This window comes from Gymnoscopelus microlampas (assembly GCF_963454915.1).
Source record: "Gymnoscopelus microlampas genome assembly, chromosome: 3".
Lineage (NCBI taxonomy): Eukaryota > Metazoa > Chordata > Actinopteri > Myctophiformes > Myctophidae > Gymnoscopelus > Gymnoscopelus microlampas.
This window is the reverse complement of record NC_139940.1, coordinates 25,775,232-25,791,147: the sequence shown is the minus strand read 5'-3', so window position 1 is coordinate 25,791,147 and position 15,916 is coordinate 25,775,232. Positions and strand designations below refer to the sequence as shown.

The following is a 15,916-nucleotide window of genomic DNA, read 5'->3' as shown; positions in this document are numbered from 1 at the left end:
ATGAGGAAGGAACAGTCTTTAACAGCAAGTCCAGTTTCTCTCTCTCCTTTTTTACCAGCTTGCAAAGCTGGTCTAAGAATCGACAGACCTACTTTCAACACATTACAGATTTGCATTCAACACATTACAGATTTGCATTCAACACATTACAGATTTGCATTCGACACATTTGTGTGATTGGCTGTCCTTTAAGCCCCCCCCTCCCCCTGCAGAGGGCCATTACTGGTCTCAGCTGTGCAAACAAAAGACCTGCTTGAATGGAATGTTAAGTAGGCCTCTCTCTCTCTCTCTCTCTCTCTCTCTCTCTCTCTCTCTCTCTCTCTCTCTCTCTCTCTCTCTCTCTCTCTCTCTCTCTCTCTCTCTCTCTCTCTCTCTCTCTCTCTCTCTCTCTCTCTCTCTCTCTCTCTCTCTCTCTCTCTCTCTCTCTCTCTCTCTCTCTCTCTCTCTCTCTCTCTCTCTCTCTCTCTCTCTCTCTCTCTCTCTCTCTCTCTCTCTCTCTTCCCCCCCCCCCCCCATTGGAATGGCTGAGATTTTATTTTAAAGACAACTTTTACATTTTGTGCTGCAGATTGGGGCAGAAAAAGCCTCCCGCAAGCTGGTATATTATGACTTTGTCATTTCTTGTTTTAACAATGAATAGGCTATCAATCATGACATGAACACATTGTGTTCATGTACACTGACCAGTCCCAATAAGTCCAGCAATGAAAGTGAAATAAGCGAACATAGCGACATTGCAACTGTAGTGTAAATCTTAATCTGTTAAATTATCTTGTCAACTTTGACCAAACAAAACCACTGTTCCAAACGAATAAAATAATATGAAAATAATAAAGTGCTCAGCGTTCAGCAGCATCAAATAAAAACAAAATAAAACAACAACATTGGCGAGACTTAAAGGTTGTTAGCCAAGAACACAAGGCGATCCACATTTTCTGGATCTAATGCAGAGCGTTTTTTATTTACGATTATCCCGGCGGTGGAGAAAACCCTCTCTGCTCTAACTGAAGTACCCGGGATGCACAAATAGCGCCGTGCCAGCTGAGCAAGGTGGGGGTACTTGGAACATGACACCCGCCACCACTCCAGTGGGTTGCCGTCGCTCGGTAGCGGGGTCTCTCTCTCGTACGACACCATCTCTTGTTGTAGTAGGTCTACGGTGGCACCTATAGTAGGACCAGATTGAAAATAAGTGTTTTGTTACACTTTACACTGGGTTTAAGTTATATTGTGCTTACTTTTATTAATTGTACCCAAAAAATGTACCAAAATAAAATAAAAACAAACCTGATGGATCTGTGGCTTGACTGTAAACATTCCCAAACAGATCTCCCATGGCGCTAAGAGCTGTTTTCTTGGCTGTCTTGCCCTGGCGCGATGTCCCTGCTGTAGCCATGGCTGCTTCTTCCTCTTCTTGCACCGGGCCCTCAGCAATCACAATCACATCTCGCTCCTCGTCAACCCGCAGCAACTGCAGTTCAGTTTTAATTTTCTCACGTACTTTATGTTTTTGTCCGTCGTCCAAATGAACCAGCCGAAGGAACCGCGGGTTGAGGTAGCTAGCGGCGTTAAGTAGCATGAAGGCAGATTTGTCCTCGCTGTATCTCTTCTTGAGGTCAGTTGAGATCTTTGTTTTCATTTCATTGACTGCTGCTGGGTCGTCCGTGGAAGCCTGGAGTTGCGACAAAAGCACAAACTTAAGGGGAAGAACGGCTGATGCTGTTGGGAATCGGTCGGTTGATAAACCCTCAGTGGCCACTTTGAAAGGCTTAAGCACTTCTCTGACCCTCTCCATAATCCTCCACTCATTGGTGCTCAACTCCAGATGACTGAGTTTCTTTTCCATGATTACCGCTGCAACGGGAGCTTGTTGCTCAGCTGCCCGACACACCATGTCGTAGGTGCTATTCCACCGAGTAGCGCAGTCGTTGACTAGCTTATTTTGTGTGACTTGAAGTGCCGTCTGCTTGGCGTCCAGGAGGTACATGTCTGCTGGAGACTTGTTGAAATGCAGTGCTGTGGCCTTTAGTCTGCTGACCGGAGTTTGAATGGCTCGAACTGCTAGACCTTTCCTCACAGCCAGGTTAATTGTGTGAGCCATACACGGGACGCTGGTGGCATGGAGGTGCTGCTCCACCGCATTAATATAATTAGTTGCATTGTCCGTGGTGATGGCGAGAACGGACTCACTACTAACGTTGTACTCATCGAGTATGCCTTGTATGTAACCTGCGACATTCTCAGCTGTGTGGCTTGTCTGGGCTTCCGCGGTTTTGAGAATGACATCTTTCATCTCCCATTTCTCATTTATAAAATGTGCAGTGAGTGTCACATAGCTTTCCGTTGCTAGTGACGTCCACCCATCTGTGGTCAGGGCAATCTTTTCTCCAGTAACCATTTCTCTGACTTTGTTTTTAGTGACATCATATAGCTTCACAACTATGTCAGTGATTGTAGTGTTGCAGGGAATTATGTACCTTGGCTCAAGCTCCCGTATGAACTCTTGGAACCCAGCCCCCTGCGAGAGGTTAATCGGCCTCATATCTTTGCAGATAAATTGTGTCAATTTGTTTGTAATCGCCTTCTGGCGAGCAGCAGGTAAACCTCGCGACGAGGAGGAGGGGGGCAGAAACGAGGTGATCCTAGCCTGCTTTAAATGTGGTTCATCCACATCTGCCATCTCGGCAAACGTAGCAGGGTGCAACATTGCGACATGATTCCTCAGGTTGCTTGTAGTGGTGTGATACTTCATTTCGATCTTGCATACTCTACAGATTGCTATGTCTTTTCTTGTTATTTTTCCGTTTTTGGATGGAAATCCAAAAACTTTCCACACATCACTCCTTAAATGATCAGGAGTGGTGATCTCTGGTGCATCCACGACGTCGCCGCCTTCTGCCATGTTTACATCTACTGCACTCACTGTCGCGCGGTGCTGGCTCACAAACAGTATTGTTGATATCACGTGACCTGACGAGCACATTTTTTACATGCCTGCAGGCAAGAAGCGGGCTTGTTTCGCATCGTTAGATTCTTTAATAAAACACATTTTATTTAAAATATTATAAAAACAAAATGTATTTTTTTTAAAATAATAAATGATAAAAGCTACATTCGAATATCAATTTTAACATTCGAATATTATAAAAAAAAATATCATTCGAATTATTTTCGAATAGTGAAATTCGTTCTGACAGCCCTAATGTCATCACAGCTAACTCCTCAGAGTTAAATCAACACTGAAGGGAGCCGCGATGTCTATTGTGATGAGTGTGTGTGGAACGGCTGTTGTAAATCACAGATGATTAGCAGATTCTCCGCTGGCCGAGTTTTTATGACTCTCAGCCTCTCACTCTGTCCTCTCACTATTACGGTTAGCATAGCATGTTGCTAACACATCAGCACAGACAGTTGAATGCAACGTTGCCTTCTGAGGAAAAGCAACAACAAACTTTTCGCCGGAGCTGATGTGTGTGTGTGTGAGAGAGAGAGAGAGAGAGAGAAAGAGAGCGTGCGCGCGCGCGAGAGCGAGAGAGAGAGCGAGAGAGCGAGAGAGCGAGCGAGAGAGCGAGCGAGCGAGAGAGAGAGAGGGACAGATGGAGACGGAGGGGAGGTGCTGCGAGGGGAGGCGGGTGCTGCGAATGACGGCCGTCCATTGGCCGTCCATGGACTTTAAAGTAGTGTCTCCCCATTGGCTGTAAAGTAGTGAAGGACAGCCAGGACAGCCAATAGACAAATAGGTGTCGCGAAAACATGTCGTGTTGCGGATGATGATGTCTGAGGCTGTTTGTAGAGCCGCCGCGCTTTCAGCTAGCGGCTAAAAAGAAGTGAGGGAGCGCCGCTCCCCCGCGTCCCCCCTCCACTACACCCCTGGAGGGGTCCCTATTCCTGTGGGACTGAGGGCCCACTCTACTCGGAGCATAGCTGCATCCTGGGCCCTTTACAAAGAGGTTTCGATGCAGGAGATCTGCTCTGCGGCTACCTGGTCGTCTCCCTCGACCTTTGCCTGTTTCTACAGCCTTGACGTGGCGGCGTCTGAGATGGCGCGCACTGTCGGAAAGTGGTGGTGACACCACCGTGTGTGGCGTCACTCGAACCATGGACACACGCATCATTCCTATCCCAAGGGGTCAGGATAGGCGCAGTGGTGTCCTGGAAAGTGATCACCACGGACGCCAGCCTCTCAGCATGGGGGGCTGTACACGAAGGCTACTCAGCCTGGGGGTTGTGGGACTCCTCTCTGAGGAGGGCCCACATCAACTACCTGGAGCTTCTGGGAGTCTTTCTAGCTCTCAAGTATTTCGAGAGCCGCATCGTGGGGTGTCATGTCCTGGTCAGAACGGACAATACCACAACGATGTGTTATGTCAACAAACAAGGAGGCTTGGGGTCCCTTGTATTGGACAGACTAGCGCACGAGCTGACGCTTTGGAGCGTGCAACGCTTGACGTCGCTACGCGCCTATAATAACTTGTGATTTGTGAAATGGGACATTCTGCATAATGAGTAGCCTACTTTCTAGTTTTGGTACTTTATTTTGATACCAATATTTTTTTACTTTTACTTAAGTACATGAGTACATTTCCAACCACGAGGATAGTGCCAGGGACCACCATATAATATTTGTGGTGTTCAGTGTTTCCCCTAGCCAGAAGCTGAAAGTGTGGGGGAGGATGAGTGGCGTGAAGTTATTTTGCGTGCACGCCTGTGGTATTCATTTCTATCTGATTTTGACTTGCATACTGTTCATAAAATATAAGGAAATAAGGGCCAATATACGACACGTCCAATATTTTTTGGGTTCTCAAAATGCATATTTGTGCTCAAACACAAATATTTATATAGTACATGTGCACAGTAATGAGCAGGAAAATATCTGTATAGTTTACATATGAGTTGTCTCCAGATTTAGAAAAATATACTTTTATTAGACCAAGTAGTATAGACAAACTGTCAAACAAAAAAGACAGTGGTGGAGGAAGTACTCACACTTCTTACTTAAAGAACCAATGGGCTATATAGCCTGCAGTGCGCATCTGGCTCACTCATCTTCAACAGGAGTTGGATGGGATGGCTATTAGTAGGGGGTGCTAACCACAAAAAATGGCCAAATCGTTACGCGGCGGATAAAAGCATGAAATTTGATACAGATGTCCCTTGGGTCATCCTAAAACATCCTAGAAGGGGTGCCCAAAAAAATCTTAAACAGGAAGTGAGTTATGGACAAAATTCAAAATGGCCACCTAAACTGTTGACCGTTGACTCAAAAGACACCAAAAGAAACTCCAAAAAGCATAAAATTTGGCACATATGTCCCTTGGGTCATCCTAAGACATCCTAGAAGGGGTGCCCAAAGGAATCTGAAACAGGAAGTGAGTTATTGACGAAATTGAAAATGGCCGCCTAGTGTTGTCGATTGACTCAAAAGACAACTAAATAATCTCATAAAAGCATACAATTTGGCACACATGTCCCTTTGGTCATCCTAAGACATCCTAGAAGGGGTGCCCAAAAAAATCTTAAACAGGAAGTGAGTTATTGACAAATTTTAAAATTTAAGATTTTTTTGGGCACCCCTTCTAGGATGTTTTAGGATGACCCAAGGGACATCTGTATCAAATTTCATGCTTTTATCCGCCGCGTAACGATTTTTCACTTAGCACCCCCTACTATATAGCGTGTTTAATAAATGAATACATATTGTGGGGTATCGATCAAAGCCAAGAGTCAGACAGTGGTGGTACAAGCCCAAACATGGGTTTTTATTCAAGTAATATGGCACACTGCATAACGTTCAAATCATAATAAAGGTGAATTATCTAGCACTGTGAATAATTGTTCAACAAAAGTTCTTCCCAGGGTTGGGGCTCAGTTTGGGCATCAATCATTCAGCATGGTGCGACACAGATTCAAAGAGGGGGGGGGGGGCAGTCAGAGAGCATTGTTTACACAGGGAATCACTTCTTTAGAGGGGCTGTCCTCACCCCTTTCAATAGGCCTCGCTCTGCCTTTGCATGCGAGGCTTGTATACGTTCCATACGGTGCCTACAACATATAAGAGACAACATTTTAGCGGACTTTTCACTTATCAAACACACAAGCTTTGGAAGGGAAATAGTGGAGTCTTTTTCTTACCGCCTGGCTGCCCGTCCTTCACCATGGAGAGTCCTACACTAGTGAGGGAGAGAGAGCAGAGAGTGTTTATAGCCAACGCCCTGCCTGTCACACAGGTGCGCGGAGTTGTGGCTGATCGAGGAGGTAGAGTGGCAGGTACCGCCCCTCGATGACGCAACCTAGGCTACAGCGCTGTCTCCTTGTGTTCTCTCTGTCTCTCCACCTCTGTCTCCCCATGGTGGGGCGCTTACCTGCCAGGCGGTCTCGTGGCAAGACTCCACAATATATACATTTTGAATGGTCAATTCTAGATTTACTTGAGTAAAAGTACAAAAGTATTGGTATCAAAATATACTTAAAGTACAGAAGTAAAAGCAGTCATTATGCAGAATGTCCCATTTCAAGTTTTCAAAACGTATAAAAACTTTGTAAAATAGCAGATCTACAAGCTCACATTGAACTTGTAGATCTGCTATTTTCAAGACAAATCTGGGAAATTGGATAGCTCAGATTGTTGTTTTATTGATTTGTCTCAATGTAGGGGTTCCTAAATTTTTAATTAGAATCCTGTTTTTTTGGTACACACATCAGACAATGTGTGTTAGATTACATGAGTTTTCGTAAGTTTAGTATGTGTTCAGCTTCTGTGAAGTCCACACTATTCAAAGCTTTTTGTACACCTATGTATACTGCCCACTTGTGGCGGCGCTGAATGAATAGATGAATACTAAATGAATAATAAAGTCTTCCCGGTTCAAGCAATTACCTCCTTTTATCTTCTTCTTTACAGAACTGTCAACATGGGTGATTTTGCTGAGAGAATTAAAGACTGTCTCAAAGACAATGTCGATATCGCTGTCAAGTGCCCATCCGGGATTAGTGAGTTTGATATAGTGGAAGCAAAGGAAAAATCCACTAAGTATCAAGTGGAACATGGCTTCATGGCAATTGCCAGAGTAAACTTCGACAAGGACAAGCTTAAAGGTATGGATGGGTCAGAATCATCGAATATTCAAATAGTCGTTTTTAGGATACAAATTTAATATAAAAAATATTAGTAATGTTGTGGGCGTGGTCAAATATTGGAATCATCGTTATTAACACTTGCATGACTAAGCCATCAATAGGACCGATTTTGAGAATTTAAAGTGGATTATCTTCTCTCATGAAGCTCTGAGAAAGTTCCCCTTTCATGACTTTTCCTAAATATTTGTTTCAAATCATCTCCGTTTTTTTTTCTCCTGAAACATATTATAAATATGAAATATATACCATATATACCATCCCAGTCGTCATATTTTGGCTAAATTGACCGCTCTCCCCCTCTCTCCCCCAGGGTAGAGCACTTTACACCTCGAGACCCCCCACAGAGCGGCCCGTAGCGCAGCAGAGACTGCGTCTATGTTGCCATGTCTGCTTATTATAAGCGACTTTGGGCTTGTTTTTCACGTCTTTCTATTATTATTATTATTATTATTATTATTATTATTACACATATATAATTACATTATAATGGTAATAATGTTCTACTCCACTGCACCTCAGAGGCAAATCTTGTACTTTTACTCCACTACAGTTATTTGAAAACTTTAGTTACTAGTTACTCTTTTTCGAATTCAGTCATTGTAAAGTCACTTTATAAAGGTCGGCTATAGTAACTTTAGTTACTTTGCAGATATAAATAAAATATATAAAACAGTCAATAATAAAACCAATCACATCACTTTATAAACAAGCACTGAAAATAATGAATAAAAAACGATTAATACACTTTATTTAGTAAGACAAAAAAACAGAAAAACAGTACATGGAAGTAACAATGAGATCCCCACATACACAAATCACAAATCATGATGACATATAGGAGAGAATACACACTAGCCTATTGCTTCATGTCTCACTGTTTTCTATGCAGTAACATTTTCATAGACCTGCTTGCTTATTTCTCTCTCAAAATTTGGCAACCCATTCACTGCATCGTACAGCGCTACAGGTCGTGCTGTTTTAAAATGCTGTGCCAACAGATCTGATCTACAAGCAGATGGCGTGTCAGGCAGCGGCTGTTTTATGTTTGTAGATCAGATATTTAGCGCAGGAATGAGCACATTTGTGGAACATAGCGATGTGTTCACTTGTTACGCTGAGAGGAGAGGGACAAAGAGGAGACGATTCTGTCAGCGTGGACAGCTGATAGAATGAGAGCTTTACGCTGAGACAATAATGTGAATATTATATAATATAATATTGGTTTGTCAAGAGATATCCATGTGTTTTGGACAATGGAGATAGTCACGTTATTAGACAGTGGCTTCAGCGTTCATATAGGCTCCATGTTTCACTGAAGAGTTTAATGTGACGCTACAGATTGTGCTGTTTTATACGCTTTTTTTTATAAAGATTTGACATACATAATCTGCAGTTACCATTACATTTTATAATACTATTTTATATATATATATATATATATATATATATATATATATATATATATATATATATATATATATATATATATATATATATATATATATATATATATATTATATTATAATATATATATATATATATATATATATATATATATATATATATATATATATAAATATAATACATTACTATTTTATGTTTCTGCCTGCCTACAACAACAACATGTGGGCTCACTGACTGCGCAGAGTGCAATTGAGATGTTAATAGCTATTTAGAAGACAATGGAAGCCCCCACTGTTTAGGGGAGAAAGTGTGAACTAGTCTGGAGCACAGAGGGGAGACAGTAGCCAATAGGATAGCCTTATTTGGGGATCAAAATGATCATTTTTCAGGCAGTGTAGGGGATAATGAAACCTCAGTCATGCTAGTGTTAATAGAATTATAATAATCAAATCTCATTTTGGTCCTTTCCCCACAGGTTTCAAAAATAAAATTGAAGTGGGGTGGATACAATTCCTGGTTAAAACTAAAGGCAGCAATCCAGACCATGTCTATGAGGTCATTGGCTTTTATGAACCCGAGGATGAACACGTGACGGGAGGCGACCACGCAAAGGGGTAAGTGTTGTGACAGGTGCAGAAACAAAACAATGGATTAATAAAACAGAAGTGTATAGACCCTCCAGAAAAACTTGGGCAAAAATCCTTAATTATGCGGGCTAAAATTCTTGATTATGTGGGCTGAAATCCTACATTTTGCTAGATGATCCTAGATGAAATATGCAGGGTTTTTATGTGATTTTATGCGGTGAAATTGTGATATATGCGCCGCATATTATGCGATGCAATGCACATATTAATCGATGCTATGGGATGTGATGCGCATATTATACGATGCGATGTGGCCTTTTTGATTTTTTTTACCCCTGCATTATTATGCGCCTTTTTGCTGATTATGTGGTAAATTATGCGATTCATAATCACATTTATCTGGAGGGTAAAGTAATTGGAGCGAATGGCATTGCGTGCAGCACAAATCATTGTCTTTGAATAATAATAATAATAAATATAGCTGCAAGCAGCGATAATACGGGGCCAGTGAGAGAGAGAGAGAGAGACAGACAGACATGGAAACTGGAGAGAGAGAGAGAGTAATGGAAACTGGAGAGAGAGAGAGGGAGAGAGACATGGAAACGAGAGAGAGAGAGAGAGTGCGATGGAAGCGGAATAGATTGAAGAGAGACATGGAAACGGAATAGATTGATGAGAGAGAGAGATGGAAACAGAATGGATTGATTGGACATCTCAACCTATTGCCATTAACAGGAATCGAACTCTCAATGTGGTATCTTTAAAACCACAGACTTACAGGTTTTACTGCACTATTGAAGTTTGCCAACAACGCCATATTGTAAAGATAGTTTGATGTTCCAGAGATGTGAATGAGTAGTTGAAGAATGGATTTGAGACATCACTCCAGCAGTGAGGTTACTTATTCCAGTTTATTTCATAGCACAAACAGAGTATCAACAGCTTTCTATGGAGACCCTGAGGTCCCCACAGTCGGCCCTTCGGCCCTGACTGGCACACACACCCTAGCTTACATTTGAGTCCATCTTTTATAGCAGTGGTTACATTGAAATTGCCAACAACGCCATATTGTAAAGATAGTTTGATGTTCCAGAGATGTGTAGGATGTTTGAAGAATAGATTGAGACATCACTCCAGCAGTGAGGTTACTTCTTCCGATTTATTGCATAACACAAACAGAGTACAAGCAGCTTTCTATGGAGACCCTGAGGTCCCCACCGTCGGCCCTTCGGCCCTGACTGGCGCACACACTAACTTACATTTGAGTCCATCTTTTATAGCAGTGGTCACATAGAGAATAAGAGGAGGTACGTGTTGGGTGTGACAGCCCTGTAAGGTGAACCCCCACCTTCCCTGGCCCCACACATTTGCAACTATAATGGAGCCAGGAAGGGAAGGGTGTCAGCCTTGATTCCAAATGCATATCCGCTCTGTCTATCAACTAAAACAATAGGCAATGTTAATTGTCACCCCCACAGTGATGTTGCTAGGTATTCAATCTAATGGGTCCTGGGACCCAAGGGTGGTCTTTTAGATGGGTCCCACAAAAATGCACGGCGTTTAACTCGTGTTTCATCTTATATGGTTATATTCATGTAGAACAGTGTTTATCAACCTTTTTGGTGCCAAGGTACACCTGGCTTAGCCAAAATATCCCAGGGTACACCTAGATATATGGTGCGTATATATATATATATATATATATATATATATATATATATATATATATATATATATATATATATATATATATATATATATATATATAATATATATATATATATAATATATATATATATATAATATATTATATATATATATATATATATATAATATTATATATATATATATATATATATATATATAATATATTATATATTATATATAATATATATATATATATATATATATATATATATATATATATATATATATATATATACATACACATATACATACAGATTATTGGGCAGGTATAAAGAAACCTTGACCATTACAAATATATACATCTTTGGCCTACAAATATATACTGTCTGAATGAAAGCCATACTATTTTGGCACACTGAGTATAGCAACATTGTATGCCTTTCATTGCTTTCAAGGCAAAAAACAAACCATGTCACTCTGCCTTTCATGAATATTCAAGGCAAAAAAAGTACCATATGTCATTGCTATGCGCTAACTCCTAGCATCAAACTCCGCGGGAATTGATAGTTTTAAACTATCTAAAATGGATCTAAAATGTTGTGCTTACCTCGACAATAAGTGTTGTCCCTACCTACTTCAATGGACTACTTTATTTGGGCTGTTTGCTGGATTCTTTTTTTTTTAACGTGGCACAACGAGCGTGCGTGCGTGCGTGCGCACACACACACACACACACACACACACACACACACACACACACACACACTCTCACAGGCTGCAGGCTGCAGGCAACCCTAGCAGTGGCTGCACAGGACAACATATTTGCATTCCTGTGGGTGATGGTCCCTACATTGAATGGACTCGGCCGTGGCTGTGTGTGAAACGGATGATGGCCGTATCGATTGACCGACGCGCCATTGTTCTCGAGGGGCTGGTTTCACACGTTCTTCAAAGCTCACGGTACACCTCGCAAGTACACTTAGTGTACCATCTACCGCGGTTGATAAACACTGATGTAGAACATGTATCTGAAAGAAAAGTACACAATTCCAAATCCGACAACTTTAATAGTGCAAGTGTAACATAGAACAGTGCAAAGTATATGCAAACAGAACAGTGTATAAAGTTAATTAAATGGCATCAAAATAAATACAGTAAAATAAAGACATAGTAAATTAAATACTTTGTGGTGCACTCAGTGAGGTAAATACAGTGTACTGTATGGTACATTATGCACTGCTCAATTAAAGGCTCTGTAGCATAGAACATATATTAAATAGCACCAAAATAAATTATTTTCTTTTAGCAAAAATAAAGAGTTTGAGGTCCATTTGGGACTCTAGATTGAAAACTGAAAAATAAAGCAGAATTAAGTCTCAGTAGCACTTCTACTTCTTGTACTTCATTGTGTACAGCTTCCTATCCTTGGCATGTTTCCAGTGGCCAAGTGCCTCTTCAAAAGGGAACTCTGGCCATGTGGGACCCAGGTTGACCTTGAGGAGCTGCTCCTGGTGCTCCAATGTCAGCCTGTTCCTGAGAGGGGTGAGGATGAGGTTCTGTTTGGAAAACCCTCGTTCGCAGCCAGCTGTGTGCACAGCTAGGGTAGTGGCCAGTTGAGCTAGGATAGTGAGGTTAGGGAAATCTTTCTTGTGGTACTTAGTAACCAATGACCATAGCCTCCACATGCTGTCTTTGGGGTAGTGCTGCGCTATCACAACCTTCTTCACCAAAGCCCACTCCTCTCGTGTTTGTGCAGCGTTAATAAGGGGCTTAGAAGTTGTCTGGTGGTCCTCCCTGTCCTCCTTCCATCGATGGGTTTGCTCACACCCATAGTGAGCAATAAGTATTTCCAGCTCCTCCTCCCCAAAGACCTTCAACTCCTCCTCACCCATGAAGGCTACTGGGCGGAGACTCAGCACACCAAATGCAGACACCAGAGAGGTGTTTGGAAATCTGGAGTGCATGTTACCAATCATGTTGTCAATGAATTTGACGCATAGCTGCTCCAGATTTAATGTGCCCCTGGTGATTTGGTGCTCACCCTTGTACATGTTGTCCTGGATGTCGCTGGCTAATGCCATCAGGTTGGGGGATTTCATCTCTTTGATCTTTCCCAGATCTTGTATTGCCAGGTCCAGCTTCACTTTAACCAAGGCAATATCAATATTCTCAGTTTGCAGGAACTGGGACAAGATGGTCACAGGGGCCATTGCATCCATCATCAGAGCGGTGATGCTGATGAATTTGACTGTACCCATCTTCTTCTTCAGGCCATTTGCCTTGGGGTCTTTGCTGACATCCTGGGATACATCTGTGAAATAGGACAGCAAACTGTCCATGGTCCTGTGCACACTTTGCAGAGCATTGAAATATGACAGCCATCGGACTGAATGCATCTCTTTGTATGTCAACACAGGGTCTTCCAGCAGTATCTGTATATCTTTGATTCTGGCTGCTCTTTTGGGACTGCCACGGAAGTAGTAGAACAGATCAGTCAGAATCTGCTGATGTTCTTTGAGATCTGCTATTGACTCTGCTGCTTGAGATGTACACAAGGCAAGGGAATGGGCAGCACAGTGCACATTAACCATGTGTGGGTTGGCCCGAAGCAGTATTCCTGTAAAGCCTTTGTTTCTTCCTGTCATGACGGCCGCTCCATCCGATCCCATGCTCATTCAATTCAATTCAATTCAATTTTATTAAAGTGTCAAATCACAACAAGTTGTCTCAAGACACTTTACATGTAGAGAAGAGACCCAACATCCCACCCTGAGCAAGCAATTTTGCGACAGTGGCAACGAAAAACTCCCTCTTAATTCAACAGGAAGAAACGTCAGGCAGACCCTGGCTCTAGGGTGGGGGCCTTCTGCCTCGACCGTGTCGGGGGAAAGAAGAGAGAGAGAGAGAGTAGTAGTAACACAAGTAGTAACAATAACAATAATAGCAAATATAATAGTGTAAGATACTAGCATATGATAGTATAATATAGTACAGCAATAATGTGTATGCAGTATATAATGGAATAATATAAAAATCTTTAAGATAATATAATATACAGTATAGCGTAGTGGTATAGTGTAGTGTAGTAGAAATCCACGGTCGTGTCCAGGGTCATGCTCCATGGAGAGGCCCGGTCCGGTCCGCAGTCACAGCCTTGAGCCGCAGCTGGGGGTCCATAGTAATAGTTCATGGACCTGCGACGTGGGAGGTAGAAGAAACTCCGGGGAACGAGTCCCCGGTTGTAGAATTAGTGGCAGGCCTTACTAGAGCGTGAATCCGTACAGGGTTAATTACGATTGTACCAATGGGACACAAACCCACACAACCAAAGGGAGGACGAGAAGAGAGAGGACGAGGGGAGAGAGGAGAAAGGGGGAGGTGGGGGAGAGAGGATGACTATAGGGAGACTGAGTCTATACACTTCGGCTATAGGCTTTATCATAGAGAAAGGTTTTTAGTCTAGTTTTAAATATACAGAGTGTGTCTGCTTCACGGACTGAGACTGGGAGAAGGTTCCACAGCTGAGGTGCTTGAAACTTAAATGCTCTGCCTCCTGTTCTAGTTTTTTGGGGGTTTACTGGAGCCTTAAGCATTTTTTTATACTGTGAACGTAACCTTTATACTGTGAACGTCATCACCTTGGTTAATGGGACGTCCAGCTCTGACATCACTTCCTCAATGGCCTTTGCAATCCCCACACCCGTTGCATCCCTACACTCTTTATTGGCAACAAAATGAGTGCTTGGTTCAAATGTGCCAGCGTCAAGGATTTGGACATACACAACAAGCCGTTTATGGTTTGTGATGTCTGTAGACTCATCTGTGAGTACTGTCACAAATGGAGATTCCTTCAACTTCTTTTTTAGGCCAGCATCCAGAGTGGCTGTCATACTGGACAGCATTTCTGTGGCTGTGTATCGTGAACTGTATGAAACAGCCTTTTGCTGTAGATGTGCAAGATCTGGGACACCAATCTCTGTCATAAAGCTACTTAACGACCCAAACTTGGAAAGGGGGACCCCCTCCTGGGCCATCCAGTGAGTGGTTTTAAACAGTGCCAGTGCTGCCTTGTCCTGCTGGCTGTCCACCTTCACTTGAATTTGTTCTAAGTCTCTTTGCAGAGCAGGAACTTTGAGGCAGGACTTCGTTGGTAGTGACATGGCGAGTGAGGGCGGAGCACTGGAAGTTGTTGCATTGCTTAAATTTGTGCAGAGATGAGCTGGTTTTATTGTATTTTGTACAAATGTCACAGTACATGAATTCATCATTCGAGTATCGCAGCCATGTGAATGTGGTGAGCCTCTGCTTGAGAAAGGTCCGCTTTTTCTTTTTAGAGGGTGGAGGTGCAGAAGGTGGCAGTTCATCTGCAGTAGTTGGCTCATCAGACTTTGAAGTAGAGGCAGAGCTAATCATTGGCAATGGAGAGGTAGGCTGTGCGGCTGTGACAGGGAGGGGAGCATCACAGGGAAATGTAGGAGTAGAAGATACTGTATAACAGAAGAAGAAAGAAATTATTATAACTAAAACTAGCAAAATAGATAACTTACTGAATATGTGATGAGACAAAAACATCAATGTTTCATACTACATATAATATGTAGTATGTATACTAAATATGATATTTCATAGTATTTTGGCTATATAATCTATATTCCAATTATTTTTAGCTGTGCCAGTTTGAACTGTTAATACATCTTTACATCGATTGTTAAACAAAATAAAAATAATGAAACAATCTAAACTATTACCTTGAGATGAAGTAGAATCACAGGTAGATACAGAGGATGTAGTCATGGAGGTAGGTATGGGGTCATCATCATTAGCAGTACTTGATTTGGGTTTAGAAAATAGGCTTGCTATTTTCTGTTGCCCTGCAGCAGGCTTGAGAATCTTTTTTGGTGCCATTTTACACTAACATTATATATTTACGGGGCCAGGCTTCCAGCATGGACCCGTATTGTTATTGGCATTATTACGGGGCCAGGCTTCCAGCATGGACCCGTATTGTTATTGGCATTATTACGGGGCCAGGCTTCCAGCATGGACCCGTTTTGTTATTCAGATTATTCCGTTTCTTCTTCTGCCACTTTTGGCAGTTCTGGCTGAACCGTGCAGTCGCTTTTTATGAAACTCGGCCA

General features: G+C 42.2%; 2 protein-coding genes across 2 annotated transcripts in view; one reads left to right on the top strand and one right to left on the bottom strand.

Annotated features, from left to right (window-relative positions):
* Nucleotides 1–894: 894 nt before the first annotated feature.
* LOC311041789 (E3 SUMO-protein ligase ZBED1-like) lies at nt 895–2,902 on the bottom strand (the record flags this gene model as incomplete). Its single annotated transcript, XM_084052275.1, has 2 exons — nt 895–1,166; nt 1,288–2,902. The coding sequence occupies 2 exons, from the start codon at nt 2,900–2,902 to the stop codon at nt 895–897; spliced, it is 1,887 nt and encodes a 628-aa protein (XP_083908401.1).
* A 4,050-nt stretch (nt 2,903–6,952) lies between these two features.
* The window catches only part of LOC311041982 (uncharacterized protein), a 32,733-nt gene continuing 23,769 nt past the window's right edge, over nt 6,953–15,916 (top strand). Inside the window, exons 1-2 of the mRNA XM_084052481.1 lie at nt 6,953–7,098; nt 9,020–9,158. Coding sequence (XP_083908607.1) covers nt 7,056–7,098; nt 9,020–9,158 — 182 coding nt within the window. The 5' untranslated portion in view covers nt 6,953–7,055. The remainder of the gene's footprint in view (nt 7,099–9,019; nt 9,159–15,916) is intronic.